Source organism: Lepidochelys kempii, chromosome 2, assembly GCF_965140265.1.
Source record: "Lepidochelys kempii isolate rLepKem1 chromosome 2, rLepKem1.hap2, whole genome shotgun sequence".
NCBI classification, from domain to species: Eukaryota; Metazoa; Chordata; order Testudines; family Cheloniidae; genus Lepidochelys; species Lepidochelys kempii.
In genome coordinates, this window is record NC_133257.1 from 155,628,125 (window position 1) to 155,644,331 (window position 16,207).

General features: G+C 42.5%; 1 protein-coding gene across 7 annotated transcripts in view; it reads left to right on the forward strand.

The window, feature by feature from the left end:
* Positions 1-16,207, forward strand: part of TEX10 (testis expressed 10) — a 133,238-nt gene that overhangs the window by 92,199 nt on the left and 24,832 nt on the right. For 6 of the 7 annotated variants that reach the window (XM_073332519.1, XM_073332515.1, XM_073332514.1 and 3 more), the window contains one exon: positions 6,573-6,653. In XM_073332519.1, the coding sequence (XP_073188620.1) occupies positions 6,573-6,653 (81 nt within the window). Of the gene's footprint in view, positions 1-6,572; positions 6,656-16,207 lie in introns of those variants that run through there. The other variant, XR_012157406.1, reaches the window with a different exon arrangement.

The window sequence follows — 16,207 nt, forward strand, 5'->3', positions numbered from 1 at the left end:
TGGTATTTTGGATTATTTATGTTTTTGTTTGACATAGGGGGTGGCTATTTAAAACTATGAACAGACACTGGGTCACAAACCTTAGAGACATGGGCCCATTATGCATCTTGTTCGTTTTTGTTTGGCTAAAACAAACACCTTAGGGAGGAAGATCTTGAGGATCAGGTTGAGAACTTTTATGGGCCAACATAAGGAGCAGGTCAAATCTCTCTTACGCCTGTTGGCTTTTCAGTGGATAGTGATGGCAGAATGGTAATTGTGTGAGCCTGCTCTGAACTCACTATAACTATAGCAGGTTCCACGAAGTAGTTTTTGGGGCAAGAAGTAACTAGGTGTCTTTGATTCAGTGAGATTAATGTTTTTAATTAATAGGTCCATCATGTATGTATGTTTTATTTGGTTAATCTGAGCTCTGATTTTGGGGTCATCTTGATACCTCTGCATGTAGTAACAAGGAAACAAGAAATTGAGGGTCATGATGTATGGGGGTACTTAGTGGGGAGGTCAGGAAGAACCTCAATAGTATCATTTAAATGATAGTGGTATGTTACTGCTTACAGTCTTTTCTGTCTTAAGTGGTGCCCTCTATTGACCGTAGGTGCTTGTAGTGTTTTGAAATATCGGTTTGTGTTCTAGATAGGACTTTGTTTCTGTTACAAGATAATCAGTAGGTTCAATTGGTTATACTCCAGTCTCTCTCCTGGGCTAGTATATGAATTTATAATGTACCTTTCATCTTGAAAGATCCCAAAGCACTTCACCAATTTTTCATTGACATACAAACTGCATACATTACAACCACTTTACCTACCACTGAAATGCAACCATATCTGGGATTAAGTGTAATAATAGTTTAATAGTACACAACCACATTACAGGATTGGAAATGAAGATGAATACAATATCTGTTTGATGCTGTGGGGGCAACTTAGGTTGAAATATCTGGAAAAATCACATGAGAATTGGGCCAGGATACCATGATTAACAGCTTGTATAGTTTTGAAAATGCCATGGAATTATACCTAATCAGAAGTGATAGACCTCAGCATTGTGTTCTCCAAAAGACAATGCTTCGAGTAGTATGCAGCCCCAGCAGCATAATAGGGCGTTGGTTTATTTTTGATACCGTGGGAAAAATGTTTCCTATTGTATCAGCACTGCTTGCTGAAACACTTACGTGTTCCTTGAATTTCTTTCATCCAAGTACTGACCTTACCTACTCTGATACTGTTCAACTTGCAAGATCTGATGGGATCAGAGTTGCTTAGCAATAAGTTGAGATAATTTCTGCAGCCCAGTATCTCCCACAATTCTGGTACATATGGGCTATTCCCCTCTTTTCTGCAGTTTCTGGGGGCAGTTCAAAGCTGTAGTGCAGTCTCTGCTAGCCATGTCTCCTCCTCTGGCAAATGAAGTGTAAAATATAATTAGGAAAGCCAAACAAGAATTTGAAGGATGGCTAGCCAAAGACTCAATAAGTAAGAGCAAAAAAAATTGAGTACATCAGAAGTAGGAAGCCTGCTAAATAACCAGTGGGGCCACTGGACAATCGAGATGCTGAAGGAGCACTTAAAGGAGATAAGGCCATTGCGGAGAAACTAAATGAATTTTTTGCATTTGTCTTCATGGCTGAGGATGTAAGGGAGATTCCCAAACCTGAGCCATTCTTTTTAGGTGACAATTCTGAGGAACTGTCCCAGATTGAGGTGTCATTAGAGGAGGTTTTGGAACAAATTGATAAACTAAACAGTAATAAGTCACCAGGGCCAGATGATATTCACCCAAATGTGAAATTGCAGAACTACTAACTGTGGTATGTAACCTATCCTTTAAATCAGCTTCTGTGCCAGATGACTGGAGGATAGTTAATGTGTTGCTCCAGAGGTGATCCTGGCAATTACAGACTGGCAAGCCTAACTTCAGTACCAGGCAAATTGATTGAAACTATAGTAAAGAACAGAATTATCAGACACATAGATGAACACAATTTATTGGAGAAGAGTCAACCTGGTTTTTGAAAAGGGAAATCGTGCCTCAGCAATCTACTAGAATTTTTTGAGGGAGTCAACAAGCATGTGACGGGGGATTCAGTGGATATAGTGTACATATATTTTCAGAAAATCTTTGACAAGATCCCTCACCAAAGGCTCTTACGCAAAGTAAGCTGTCATGGGATAAGAAGGAGATTCCTCGCATGGATCAGTAACTGGTTAAAAGGTAGGAAACAAAGTGTAGGAATAAATGTTCAGTATTCAGAATGGAGAGAGTAAATAGTGATGTTGCCCAGGGGTCTGTACTGGGACCAGTCATATTTAACATATTCATAAATGAGCTGGAAAAGGGGGTAAAACAGTGAGGTGGTAAAATTTGCTGATGACACAAACATACTCAAGATAGTTAAGTCCAAAGCAGACTGTGAAGAGTTACAAAGGGATCTCACAAAACTGGGTAACAAAATGGTAGATGAAATTCAGTGTTGATAAATGCAAAGTAATGCACATTGGAAAACGTACTCCCAACTATACATATAAAACGATGGGGTCTAAATTAGCTGTTACCACTCAAGAAAGAAATCTTGGAGTCATTGTGGATAGCTCTCTGAAAACATCCACTCAGTGTGCAGCGGCAGTCAAAAAAGTGAACAGAATGTTGGGAATCATTAGGAAAGGGATAGATAATAAGACAGAAAATATTGTATTGCCTCTATATAAATCCATATAAATCCATGGTATGCCTACGTCTTAATACTGTGTGCAGATCTGGTTTCCAATTCTAATATATCTTTTTTGAGATGGGGCAAAGGTACAGAAAAGGGTAACCAAAATGATTAGGGGTATGGAACAGCTTCTATCTGAGGAGAGATTAGTAAAACTGTGACTTTTCAGCTTGGAAAAGAGACGACTAAGGGAGGATATGATTGAGGTCTATAAAATCATGACTGCTGTGGAGAAAGTAAATAAGGAAGTGTTTATTCCTTTTCATAACACAAGAATTAGGGGTCACCAAATGAAATTAATAGGCAGCAGATTTAAAACGAACAAAGAGAAGTATATCTTCACACAACGCACAGTCAATCTGTGGAACTTTGCCAGAGGATGTTGTGAAAGCCAAGACTATAATAGGGTTCAAAAAAGAACTAGATACATTCATGGAGAATAGGTCCATCAATGGCTATTAGCCCAGGTGAGCAGGGATGCAAAATCGTACTCTAGTGTCCCTTACCTTGTTTGCCAGAAGCTGGGAATCGGTGACAGGGGATATATTACTTGATGATTACCTGTTCTGTTCATTCCCTCTGAAGCACCTGGCATTAGCCGCTGTTTGAGGATAGGATACTGGTCTGGATGGACCATTGGTCTGACCCAGTATAGCCGTTCTTATGTTCTTATTCTCTCCTCTTAGATCCAGAAGATAAGGAGAGAGAAAGCAAAGATCTCCACACTGGCCAAAGAAACCCTTGACCATTGGCCTGTGGTAGACTTGGCATTAGAACCTCCATTGAATCTATATGTGAGGCCAGACATCTTCACCAAGATCATATCTTCCATCTAGACCCAGACTGTATATATCTGACCACAAGGCTATTGAGCGGGAAGCACTAATCGTGGTCTGACTATCTTCATGAATGATTGGGATTCTAGTTTTGAAGTCTGTCTGAAGGAGAGTAAAAGCCTACTCTGTCTTCTGGACAAGGTTTAGCTTGTAGTGTCAAGGAAACGATCCCCAAGGACCTTGGAATTCCAGATATTCTGGACTTTCTTCAGGACGGTGTGGTCAAAGGACTCTAGCCCAGATCTGTAGCACATTAGGGATTGGCCATAAGTTGCACTTTATACGCAGGGTCCTTGGGTTCCTTGGCAGAGGAATACTGAGATTTCCCAAAGCAGTCAAACTGGCTAGACTTGTGGTCAGACCAGTCTTTCTGAAATGGATCTAGTTCTGGTGCTAAAATCCCTAACAATCCACCTGAACCATTTACGTTGGTCACACCATTCTACCTACCCATAAAAACCTGTTTCTTGATTGCTGTCACGTCTGCTGGATGAGTGTTGGAGTGGCAGTTTTATCCATGCAGGAACCTTGTTCTGTGTTCCATGATGGCAAGATAGTGTTAAGGACTTCAGAATCTTTCTTGCTAAAGAAGAACTCAACTTTCCATGCCTTGCAGGAGATCATCCTCCCATTGTTCTATCCAGAGACATGGCATCCTACAGAAATGATGTGACATAATCTGAATGTTCATAGAGTACTAAAGATTGCCATCCAGCCTACCACATCAACAAGAAGATTGGGCATCATGTTCATATCCTTACCCCAAAGAGTCAATGGCTCTGGATATCCAAACTGTCTTTAGCCAGATTAATCATATTATGCATTGTAGAGGCATGGAATCAAAGTACACCGCACTGGGTCTTTGACAACGTCATAGGCGGAAAGAGCCTGCATGTCCTCTGCAGGGATCTGCAGAGCAACAACATGGTCCTCTATTAGTTCCTTCATTAGACACTATGAGTTGGACTTTCTGTCCTCTTCAGAGGAATCCTTCAGCAGGGAAGGTGCTGCACGTAGTGATCCAGAAATAGCTTGCCATTTTGGTAGTTAATTTTTATGTGGGGGGAGACTTCATCTCATTCTATTTCTTTATCCCTGTCGTCTTCTGTTTGTTGCTTGCTACTTCCTGTACATATCAAAATCACGGGAGACATGGGGCTGCAGAATGAGAATTTTTTTGCCCAATAACTTCCTTTCTGCTACCAGTGTCTTCCACAATTCTACCCTCCCTCTTAGCAAAGGGATAATTTAACTTCTATATCGACAGATTATTGGGTTAGTTATCCTGTTGTACATAATTTAGTGGTTGGCTTGGACATTATTATTACTAATTCTATTCAAAGAGATTTTCACAGTTTTGGAATGAATCATTTGGCAGCAAGCTGGAGAAGGGGGTGTGACCAGAAGAATCTCCCCTGCTTTGTTAGTTGATATTTGTACAATTTGGGGACAGCTAGTCATACCTTGCTTGAGGTTTTGATCTTGCTATCTGATATCCGGTTTTTTAAAGGACAGATCGAGAAGTCATTTCACTTCCCCATTAATGTAGCATGTTATAGTTAGCAAAAAGTAGTTTGTTTATATTACAGGGCCGCCTAAAATCCCAGTTGAGATTTGGACCCCATTGTGCTAGGGACTGTAAAAAGGGGTGGTGTTATGATAAGTGGGGCCTACATATTCACCTTTATTGTGAGCTCAACTGTAAAAAGTATGTGAAAGGTAAGATGGCACAATAACCTATAAAAACAAATGTTTGTGGGGGAAGATGTGAAGTGGAGATAGACTGAATTTGTCCAAACAGAAAGTTCTGCTGATACAACTCAAGGACTGTTTTAAGATCATGGTTGCTTGGTAAAAAGAAAAGTGTGGAACCAGAAATCCGTGAATCAAAATTGGTGTGTTGGAATCTAGGCTGTATTGCTGGACAAAATAATGAGGGGGTGGGCTATTTCATCCACCATTCCCTTTTATGGGTCATTAAAGAGAAATTGGGAGAAAAATTGGCTACTGGAGCAAGCTTCACCATCATGACGGCCACCCTCGTCATGTCCTGGGACCGCAGGCCTTCATCCTGATCCTGAGAGATGTCCTGACAAGACTGGACTAGAATGAGGGACCTAAATGATATTGCCACCTCTACGGCTCCAGCTGAATCCCAGACACCACCTGGGATGAATCAGGATTGGACTTCAGCAGCAGTAGCAATGGCTCCAGCCCATCTTGGCTAACTTCTTTTTCCCAGAAGGACAATTATTACAATCTTCGATACTGCCTGTCAAAGAAGGGGGGTTTTCCTTCTAAAAACTCTCCAGCTAAAGGGAAAGAGAATAAGGGATGTTAAAATGAAAGCCTTATTCAGTACTTCACATTTCAAAAGCTTTAACTGTTTTTCTTCTTTTTTTAATCTTTAATAAAAGGTTAAAAGGATTTTTAATAATGTGTTTGCCATGGTACTAAGCAGGCTGAGCTCTCTGCATACCAAAACGCGAACCTTGTTTGACACTGATTAATGATGGACAGTGACTGGGTTATGTTAACACTTTTCGCCCATTTGTTTAATCTAAATAAGTACAACAGTGGTCCCTCCAAAGAGTTTACAATCTAAATAGACAAGACAGACAAAGTATGGGATGGGAGACAAGCACAGAGAGGTAAAGTGACTTGCCCGAAGTCATACAACAGATGGTTGGCAGAGGTGAGAATTAGAATCCGGGTCTCCTGACTCCTATTCCAGTCAGCTGTCCATTAATAACGTATTTCTTGCATCCCCAAATGTCTCTTTCTGCTGTTTTATTTGTATTTGGTGATTTTCTGACCCAGGCAGTTTCTTTTGTAACACTAAAGGTTACTTTTAAAATTTTGAAAAAGGATCAGCACTTTAAGAGGGATAGCTATTGTGTGTCCACATATGCCCATGTATTCATATGTGTACACACAGATGTATGTACAATAAATACCATATTTGCCTGTCACGTGTTAAATTCATAAATATAACTGTTTGTTTCCTTTCATTTAAACAGGTGGTATGTCACAGCTTGTCCACTATACCTTCACGAAGTCAGTGTTTTGACATCCTCCAGAACGGTATCTGTAAATACCTGGTAAATAACATTTTTGTTGTATTTTCTAAAAGTTATGTCCAAAATATAGAATGCACTTTGAAACAGCTTTGTGATATTCTGATTAACTCTGTACCCAGCTCTCCAGTATAGCAGCAGAACTCCAAAATCACCAGGATCACAAATGGCCCTGGTAAAACTTCCTCTGCTGAATACTCACCAGGATCTTGTGTTGGGACCTAATACACTAGACCCTGGTGCTCTTAAGGGTCTCTTAATCTCAATAGGTTGCAGCACTGTCTTTTGGCCACGGGCGCATTTCCTAGGCCCAAGCTGTCTTTCACCCCTTCATGGAAATGGGCCCTGTGTCCCAGCTGCCCTAGGTCCCCAGGACCATTGCTGACCCCTCAGGCTTCCCGGGACCACTCCCTTTTCCGGAGTTCCACCTTGTGTGTGGTCTGTGTTTACAGTTTAAACTCCTCAAGGTATAAGATAGGTGAAACAAAAACACACACACACACACACACACAGAGGCATCTCAGATAATTCTAAACACAATTACACTTTACTTAAGATAGCACAAAAGAACTAGAGATCTAACTTCCTGATCTAACCAAAAATTCCTCAGATTTGTGGTCAACAACTCCCACTATCAATTCACAATACTGCCCTTTGCCCTGTGAGCAGATCCTCATGTGTTAATGAAGCATGTGGCAGTGGTGTTCTGGAAAAGTCAGGAGTCCACATATTCCCTTACCTAGACTACTGGCTAGTAAGAGGCCAGTCCAGGACTCGGGTACCGTCCAGCTTGGCCACCATAGAGTCCAACTTAAATGTGCAGGGGTCCTAATCAATATGGAGAAATCTATGCTGACTGCTGTATAGAGAATAGAATTTATTGGGGTGGTCCTGGGCTCTACAAAGGCCAAGGATTTCCTGCCAGGGTTGAGTTTCCAAACAAAACAGGGTATTACTCTAGATCAGCTGCGGCCCATGTGACATCCTCAGGGCCTTGCAAGTAATGTATTATGTGGATGTGGCCCACATAACACGTGTGTCCCACAATAGTAAATAGGTTGAGAATCACTGGTCTAGATTTAAAGGCCTATTCTGTCAATACAATGTAAAACTGCCACGAGCTTCTATGGCGCATGGGAGCATGCACTTACATGGTGCAATATGCTAAACTGCACCTCAAGAAGCTATGAAGCTGGTCAGCCTCAATGTGTTCACCAGCCTGTCATCATGGAAATTATGGTTCAAATGCTTGTTCAGGTCTTGTCCTCCCTGGACGGATGGACAGAACCCTTGAATGCTTGCATGAGAGTCTTCTTCATTCCTTCACAACAGACACAGTCACAGAAGGTATTCCGCTGGAGGAGAAGGTATTTGTAGGTATTTGTCTTTGTCTTTGTATGCCTCCAGAGGCTGGTAGGGGCAGTGTGCTGGGAGAGAAGCTGAGCCCTGATTAGGGGGCAGGTTTTCTCTGACTAGGGGTCCTATAAAGGTAGCCAGCCAGTCAGGCAGCAGCACAGACAGCTGCTGCGGCACAGGAGCCAGCAAACAGAGCTGTAAACAGGGTAGTTTGAGTGGGAGTTTGCAAGGGGAGTTTGCAGGGAAGACTAAGAGAGCCAGGCAAAGGAACAGATAGGCTAGTGAAGGGAGTGTGTGGTGGTCTGGCAGTGTTTTGGTGCTCGTTGGGGGTTTGTTTTGCTGTGGGTGGTGGTTTGGTTTGTTTCCTGGACTAACAGGATTTAGGTGGGAAGGCAATGACAGATACAGAGGCAGCAATGGGAGTGACCCAGGCAGTGGAAGACACAATGAAGATGACTGGATGTGGAAGCTGTGGCATGTACGTGATCCTGGAGGGGATACCTGAAAAGAGTTTCGTCTGCATGAAGTGCCGCCTGGTAGAGCTGATGGAAGAAAAGATCTGAGGACTGGAGATGCAGGTGGAAACTCTGGTTGAGTTTAGAATGGGGTTCGAGCGGATGATGGAGCAAAGACATGAGGAGCCTGAAGGGAAAAGCTCAGACTTGCAGATGGAAGCAGGACCAAATAACTCTGAGGGGAGTCTTCTAGGTGAGGGAAGTGGACAGTGGAATCCTGTGACTAAGAGAACCAGGTAGAGGAAAAGACGGGCTAGTGAAGGAGAAATAGAGCTCAGGAACAGGTTTGTGGAGTTGGGAAAGGAAGAAGGGGCACAGCAGGTGATACTGAAGGTGAGAGGGCAAGGAAGAAGAGAAGAGCAGCTAGTCCTATAGGAAGAGGGGACGAGTCAATGGAGATAACACCAAGTATGAGCCTGAGGGGGATATGGGATGGGTTACAGAGGATTGCAAGGGACAATAGGAATCGAGAGGACTAGCAGCCAGAGGGAACAGGGGATAGACCGGAGAATTGCACCATCACCAGGAAAAGGCAGGACTGTGTGATTGGGGACTCCTTACTGAGAAGAATAGACAGGCCTGTAACCACAGCTGATCCAGAGAACAGAAGGGTGTGCTCTCTGCCAGGGACTAAGATACGGGATGTGGACCTGAGGCTGAAGAGGATCCTAACGAGAGCGGGAAAGAATCCACTGATTGTCCTTCATGTGGGAACAAATGAGAGGGCTAGATTCTCACTGGAACGTATCAAGGGACACTATGCCAGGCTGAGGAAGACACTTAAGGAAATGGAGGCTCAGGTGATCTTCAGTGAGATTCTGCCTGTTCCTAGAGAAGGGCAACAAAGGTGTGACAAGATTATGATGATCAACAGATGGCTCAGGCAGTGGTGCTATAAGGAGGGCTTTGGGATGTATGGCCACTGGGAAGCATTCATGGACAGAGGACTGTTTTCTTGGGATGGACTTCACTTGAATTGGGAGGGAAATAGACTTCTAGGATGGAGGCTGGCACAACTGCTTAAGAGAGCTTTAAACTAGAAATTTGGGGGAGATGGTTGGGAGATGTCCAGGTAATCGCCATGCTGGATTTTAACATTGAGAGGGAAGAAAACAAAGTAAGAATGGATACAGCTGTGGGTAGGAGAATGGACATAAGGAGGAGGGGTAGTGTAGATACCAGTCTAATAGGTGATACTGGCAGTAGAATGTCTGTGCCTAATTGGGTAAAGAATGTGAGCGAAACCAAACAGCAAAAATTAAGATGTTTGTGCACTAATGCGAGGAGCCTAGGTAACAAAATAGAGTAACTAGAGCTGCTGGTGCAGGAAGTGAAACCAGATATTATAGGGATAACAGAAACATGGTGGAATAGTCGTCATGACTGGAGTATGGGTATTGAAGGGAATGTGCTTTTTAGGAAAGACAGAAATAAAGGCAGAGGTGGTGGAATAGCATTGTATATCAATGATGAGGTAGACTGGAGACAAATAAGTGATGGAATGGTTAAGACAGTCTGGGCAAAAATCACATTGGGGAAGAGAGCTGCTAGAGCCTCCCCTGGGATAGCGCTTGGGGTGTGCTATAGACCAGCGGGATCCGATACGGATAGAGACCTCTTTAATGTTTTTCATGAAGTAAATATTCATGGGAATTGTGTGATCATGGGAGACTTTAATTTCCCAGATATGGAGGACAAGTGCTAGTAATAATAATAGGGCTCAGATTTTCCTGGCTGCGATAGCTGATGGATTTCTTCATCAAGTAGTTGCTGAACCAACAAGAGGGGATGCCATTTTAGATTTGGTTTTGGTGAATAGTGAGGACATCATAGAAGAAATGGTGTTGTACCAATAAAATAAAAACCAGCAGGATCTTATTAAAGGGAAAAAGGCAAAATACCACATTTATTGTGAATACAGAAAGAATCATAGTAAGCAGTTAGTTATAGCTATAACATTCCATTCAATCTCATATTTATTCTCACATTCATTCATACAAACACACACACACAGGTTCTGCAAGGTTGTTATCATAGTTACCAGCCTTAGAGTTGCTCATGCCAAGTCACTGGCCAGGTGGCCTGGACATGAGGAGGGAGCAGGGCCTTGTCAGATGCTCATCTGATGCTCCTGGAAGTTGGTTTGCAGAATCAGACCCCAAAGTTCTCACTTTTTAGAGTCTATTTTTATAGGAATTTCTTCCTATGCCAATCTATGGGAATTGCTTCATCATGCTGTTGCTGAATCAATCAGCAGATAGCACATTCCTGACGGCTCCAAGATGTTATCTTGTTCTTTGGTTCTCCCATCCTTGAGGCTGTTGGGTGGATTCCAGTCTGCCCACCGGGGGAATTCCTCTGATTATTTCCACTTGACGCCTTCTTCAGCCGATGGACACTGGATTCTTAGGCTGGCACCTCCCTGATCATTCAGTTATTATCCACACCAAGCATCCATCCACATACATCCTCTATCTCTATTTTAATCACAATTGTTAATACAACAAAAGGGCATGAAAGTCTCTGGGTGCTGTTTCTGTTGTTAGAGTATTGCTTTGAGTCTCTCTCTCTGTGAATTGCTTTGAGAACAGACTCTGTCTTAGAATGTACTAACACAGTTAGCAGCTTGCAAGTTTCACACATAGAGGGAGAGAAACAGTACCAAAAACCAAGAGACCTCTTAATTAGTAATACCCTGGAATTTAAACTCTGGGGAATCAAACTCATTTGTGATTTTAATACAGAACTTCTTTAATATGATCCAACATAATCCCCCTTTTGACACTAAGATTTATAATCGTCAGTGTCACTTTCTATGTAGCCTATTCAAGAGAAAGTACTGTGAGGCAATTTGAGTTTGTGATTCCAATTCATGCCACATACATGATCCTAGTGATGTATCTTTACTACAAGGTTCTGGGGCAACAGGCAAGGTGAGGCACACCCACTTTTGAGGAGTCCATTCGGTACAACCTCTAGTGTCCAATAGCTTCCCTCCCTCCCCAGCTCACTGGCTCAAGGTCCAGGGTAGCCAAAAGGATCCCATGTGTAATATGGGGAGTGGGTTAACCTTCAATACCTTTGCCTCCAGGGACTGTTGGTGTGCAATTTTGACAACAATTTCTCCCATTAACAAGTCTGGTTTACAATAGTGGAAACATATTGCATCCATTCATATTGATAAGTGTCAAACAATGATCTCTTTCTTTTTTAACAAATGCATCAAACCCTTAATATTTCCCAATATGACCCAGAACATTTTGTGTTCCAAAGTAGCTAGTGCAAGTATCTGCATTTCAGTGCATCCCATAGTTATGGCTGTGTAGTTTCCTATTTCTAATATTTTTTTTTTCTTATGGATAAGCCATGTGGTAGTATTAAGCCATTACTAAAGATTCCATTGGCCTTTTAGGTTACCCAGACCAATTTGGACCAAGTCTACATTGGCATGTACTTGTTTTTGTATCAGGCTGTCCTGTAGCTGGGACAGAAAGCTTAATTTATTTTTAAGTTCCTGCAGGTCTTCAGTATTTTTTTTTTAAACACACAACAGTGCGAGCAACAACACAAAACACAAGACAAAACATAGAACACAGAACACAATTTCTATTGTGACAGTAGATTCATGGTATTGGGTTGCTTTTCAGCTGGCAGCTTTTCCTGATTTTCTGAAAGACAAAAAGAACATGTTTCTACCCCTTTTGGGGTGGCAGATTATTGCTTAAAATATTTCTTTTACAAATACCCTTGCTGATTGCAGGCAAAACAGAGAAATTGCCCCCATATTTTCCTGTTTTTGTTCTATAGGCAGGCCAGGTTTCAAAGGCTTTTATCTTCTAAGGGTTATGGGGAAATTATCCCACTGTTTAGTCATTAAATCCCTGAGTTTTCCTTCTTATACAGCAGACCAAGTTTATAATGTTTTTCCTGCTGTGTTAAGCTTTAAGTTTTATTTACAGGTAATAACTGAGAAGCATCATTACCATACGACCTTAAAGGATTTTTCCAAAAATCATACACACTATACGTTGTTACAGGGATACTTATTATCATTAAATTTATTAAAATTATCTTGTTATCCCATGCCTTTTATTTAGACAATTTGTTTGCTGACCAGGTATGTCCTTTATCTGCAGCTCCTTTGTGCTGCTAGTTCTTTCCTTCATCATTTAGGTAATTTGCATTTTCACAGAAACTTCCTGCTTTTGGATTTAAAGCCATCAGCAGCTCAGAGAGTCTATCTTAAAAGGGACACAATCAACTTTCACCAGAGTTTTGATTACTTTTAACTTCTGCTTCCAAAACACACAGCAATCTGAAAAAGAAAACCCAACCTATTGTGGCTCCCTTTGGAGCCCTAATAGCATTTTAATTAAGTAGCATGGTATGTTTGCATTTCTTTTGCCCCTTCTACAATATACCCTGCACATGTTCTGGGGCAAATGCACATTCCTTCCATAGTTTAACTTCTATAACATTATCCAGATCCATTTTTACATAAGGTGTCACTATTTCTTTTTTTTGCTTACAGAGTTTTCATGTACCTTTATCAAAGTGACAGTCTGATTACTCAGAGCCATTTTAAGACTCAGTGTTTCTAACATTGCTTCTTTTTGTTTTGTGCACCTCACCCCTGCTGTTGCTTCAGAGAGGCACTGTCTTTTTTTAATTTTTTTTTTTACTACAACTCTCATCTGCTATTTTGTTACAAAAACAAACAAACAAAAAAACAAACAAAAAGAATCCAAAAATTTTTTTTTATATTCTCCTGATTTTGACTGCCCTGCTGCAGCCACAACTTAAAAACATTTTAAATTTTGTAAAGCATTGAGTTACCTTTTAAGGGTTAAATGCCAAAGCCAAACAACACTAATTACCTGTGTCTAGCAAAAAGGTCTGTCAGTTTTGCAACTTTGAATTAAAGAGTCAAATGGATTTTTAGTGGCATTATTTAAAACAAAAACAAAACTAACTGGTCCTTAGAACTTTACATATTTACACACACACAGACAGATACATACACATTTTCTTTTCCTTAACATCCCTTCCACACTGCTCTGTTTTTTACATCTTACATTCCCTTTATACATTTGAGGCAGTTAAGTTCCAATAGAACCCTCTTATGTTCTTTTAGCAAATTTGACTAAATTGTCCAGTCAAATGATTTTAATCAGTTTATTTTTGCCTGGCTAATTTACAGACATTCCTTTGGAAAAGGGCCCATTTTTCTTTCAGAATGGCTGCAAAGAAACCAAGAATGCTCTAACACTTTTCCTTTTTAACATTTTCGGTTAAAAGTTGTTTGGGTGAAATACAAAGTTTAACTGCTTAATTCCCTCCAGCCTCTGCAGAGTTAACTTTTTTTTTTTTTTTTACTCTCTTTTCTCTTTGTAATTATGCCTGGGGGTGCCGTACATAGGACCTTCTCCCCCTTTACCTGCCTCCCTCCAGCCTCTGCAGAGTTAACTTTTTCACTCTTTTTGTATTCCTGGAGTGCCTCTTTCACTATTTTCAGCTGGCTTTGGATATTTGTAGCCAGCACCTTCCTATTGTCTGCTCCCTTTTCCATTTGTGCCTTTTCCTCTTTACATGAAGACAAGCGGAGGGAAGAATCCTTACATGCCTCCCACAACAACCAAATTGCTGCTGCATCTCTTTTGGCAGCACTAGAAGGTTTGTATATGAGGATATACTGAGCCAATCTATCCTCTAGGTCCGAAATAGTGTAGACATCAGCTAGGCCTTGTTTAGTCCAAGGACTGTGCCCAAATTTTTGAAGGATTTGTTTAAAAGGTGTAATTTCTTTAACAAAAGGTGAGGTTGGAGTTCCTTCTGACTCCATTCCTCCCTCTAGTACTGGCTTACCCTGTTTTCTTTTAAACATCTTAACATGGATATTTCAATCTCTTTGTCACTGCTGGTATTACTTAGCAAGTGACACAGCCTAGATTCTGAAATCATAGCTTAATCTATGCGTTTTTCCCCTGCTACCTTCCCGGAGGCCAGCAGGTCCCCTGCTACCTTCCCAGAGGCCAGCAGGTCTGGTTAACCTGTTTCTCCCTGCTACCTTCTCGGAGGCCAGCAGGTCTGGTTAACCTGTTTCTCCCTGCTACCTTCTCGGAGGCCAGCAGGTCTGGTCAACCTGTTTCTCCCTGCTACCTTCTCGGAGGCCAGCAGGTCCGGTTAACCTGTTCTTCCCTGCTACCTTCTCGGAGGCCAGCAGGTCCCCTGCTACCTTCTCGGAGGCCAGCAGGTCCCCTGCTACCTTCTCGGAGGCCAGCAGGTCCCCTGCTACCTTCTCGGAGGCCAGCAGGTCTGGTTTAATCTGTTTTCCCTACTACCTTCTCGGAGGCCAGCAGGTCCCCTGCTACCTTCTCGGAGGCCAGCAGGTCTGGTTTAATCTGTTTTCCCTACTACCTTCTCGGAGGCCAGCAGGTCTCCTGCTACCTTCTCGGAGGCCAGCAGGTCTGGTCAACCTGTTTCTCCCTGCTACCTTCTCGGAGGCCAGCAGGTCTGGTCAACCTGTTTCTCCCTGCTACCTTCTCGGAGGCCAGCAGGTCCGGTTAACCTGTTCTTCCCTGCTACCTTCTCGGAGGCCAGCAGGTCCCCTGCTACCTTCTCGGAGGCCAGCAGGTCTGGTTTAATCTGTTTTCCCTACTACCTTCTCGGAGGCCAGCAGGTCCCCTGCTACCTTCTCGGAGGCCAGCAGGTCTGGTTTAATCTGTTTTTCCTGCTACCTTCTCGGAGGCCAGCAGGTCCCCTGCTACCTTCTCGGAGGCCAGCAGGTCTGGTTTAATCTGTTTTCCCTACTACCTTCTCGGAGGCCAGCAGGTCTCCTGCTACCTTCTCGGAGGCCAGCAGGTCTCCTGCTACCTTCTCGGAGGCCAGCAGGTCTCCTGCTACCTTCTCGGAGGCCAGCAGGTCTCCTGCTACCTTCTCGGAGGCCAGCAGGTCTCCTGCTACCTTCTCGGAGGCCAGCAGGTCTCCTGCTACCTTCTCGGAGGCCAGCAGGTCTCCTGCTACCTTCTCGGAGGCCAGCAGGTCCCCTGCTACCTTCTCGGAGGCCAGCAGGTCTGGTTAACCTAATAGAAATGCCTAGCTCACTAGAGCTGGCGGTGTGCACACCAATATTTACAATAACTGAGGTTTTTTACCAATATTCCCCCTTTCGCAATTCTCCACCAAAATGTTGTACCAATAAAATAAAAACCAGCAGGATCTTATTAAAGGGAAAAAGGCAAAATACCACATTTATTGTGAATACAGAAAGAATCATAGTAAGCAGTTAGTTATAGCTATAACATTCCATTCAATCTCATATTTATTCTCACATTCATTCATTCATTCATTCATACACACACACACACACACACACACACACACACACACACACACACACACACACACACACACACACACACACACACACACACACACACACACACACACACACACACACACACACACACACGTTCTGCAAGGTTGTTATCATAGTTACCAGCCTTAGAGTTGCTCATGCCAAGTCACTGGCCAGGTGGCCTGGACATGAGGAGGGAGCAGGGCCTTGTCAGATGCTCATCTGATGCTCCTGGAAGTTGGTTTGCAGAATCAGACCCCAAAGTTCTCACTTTTTAGAGTCTATTTTTATAGGAATTTCTTCCTATGCCAGTCTATGGGAATTGCTTCATCATGCTGTTGCTGAATCAA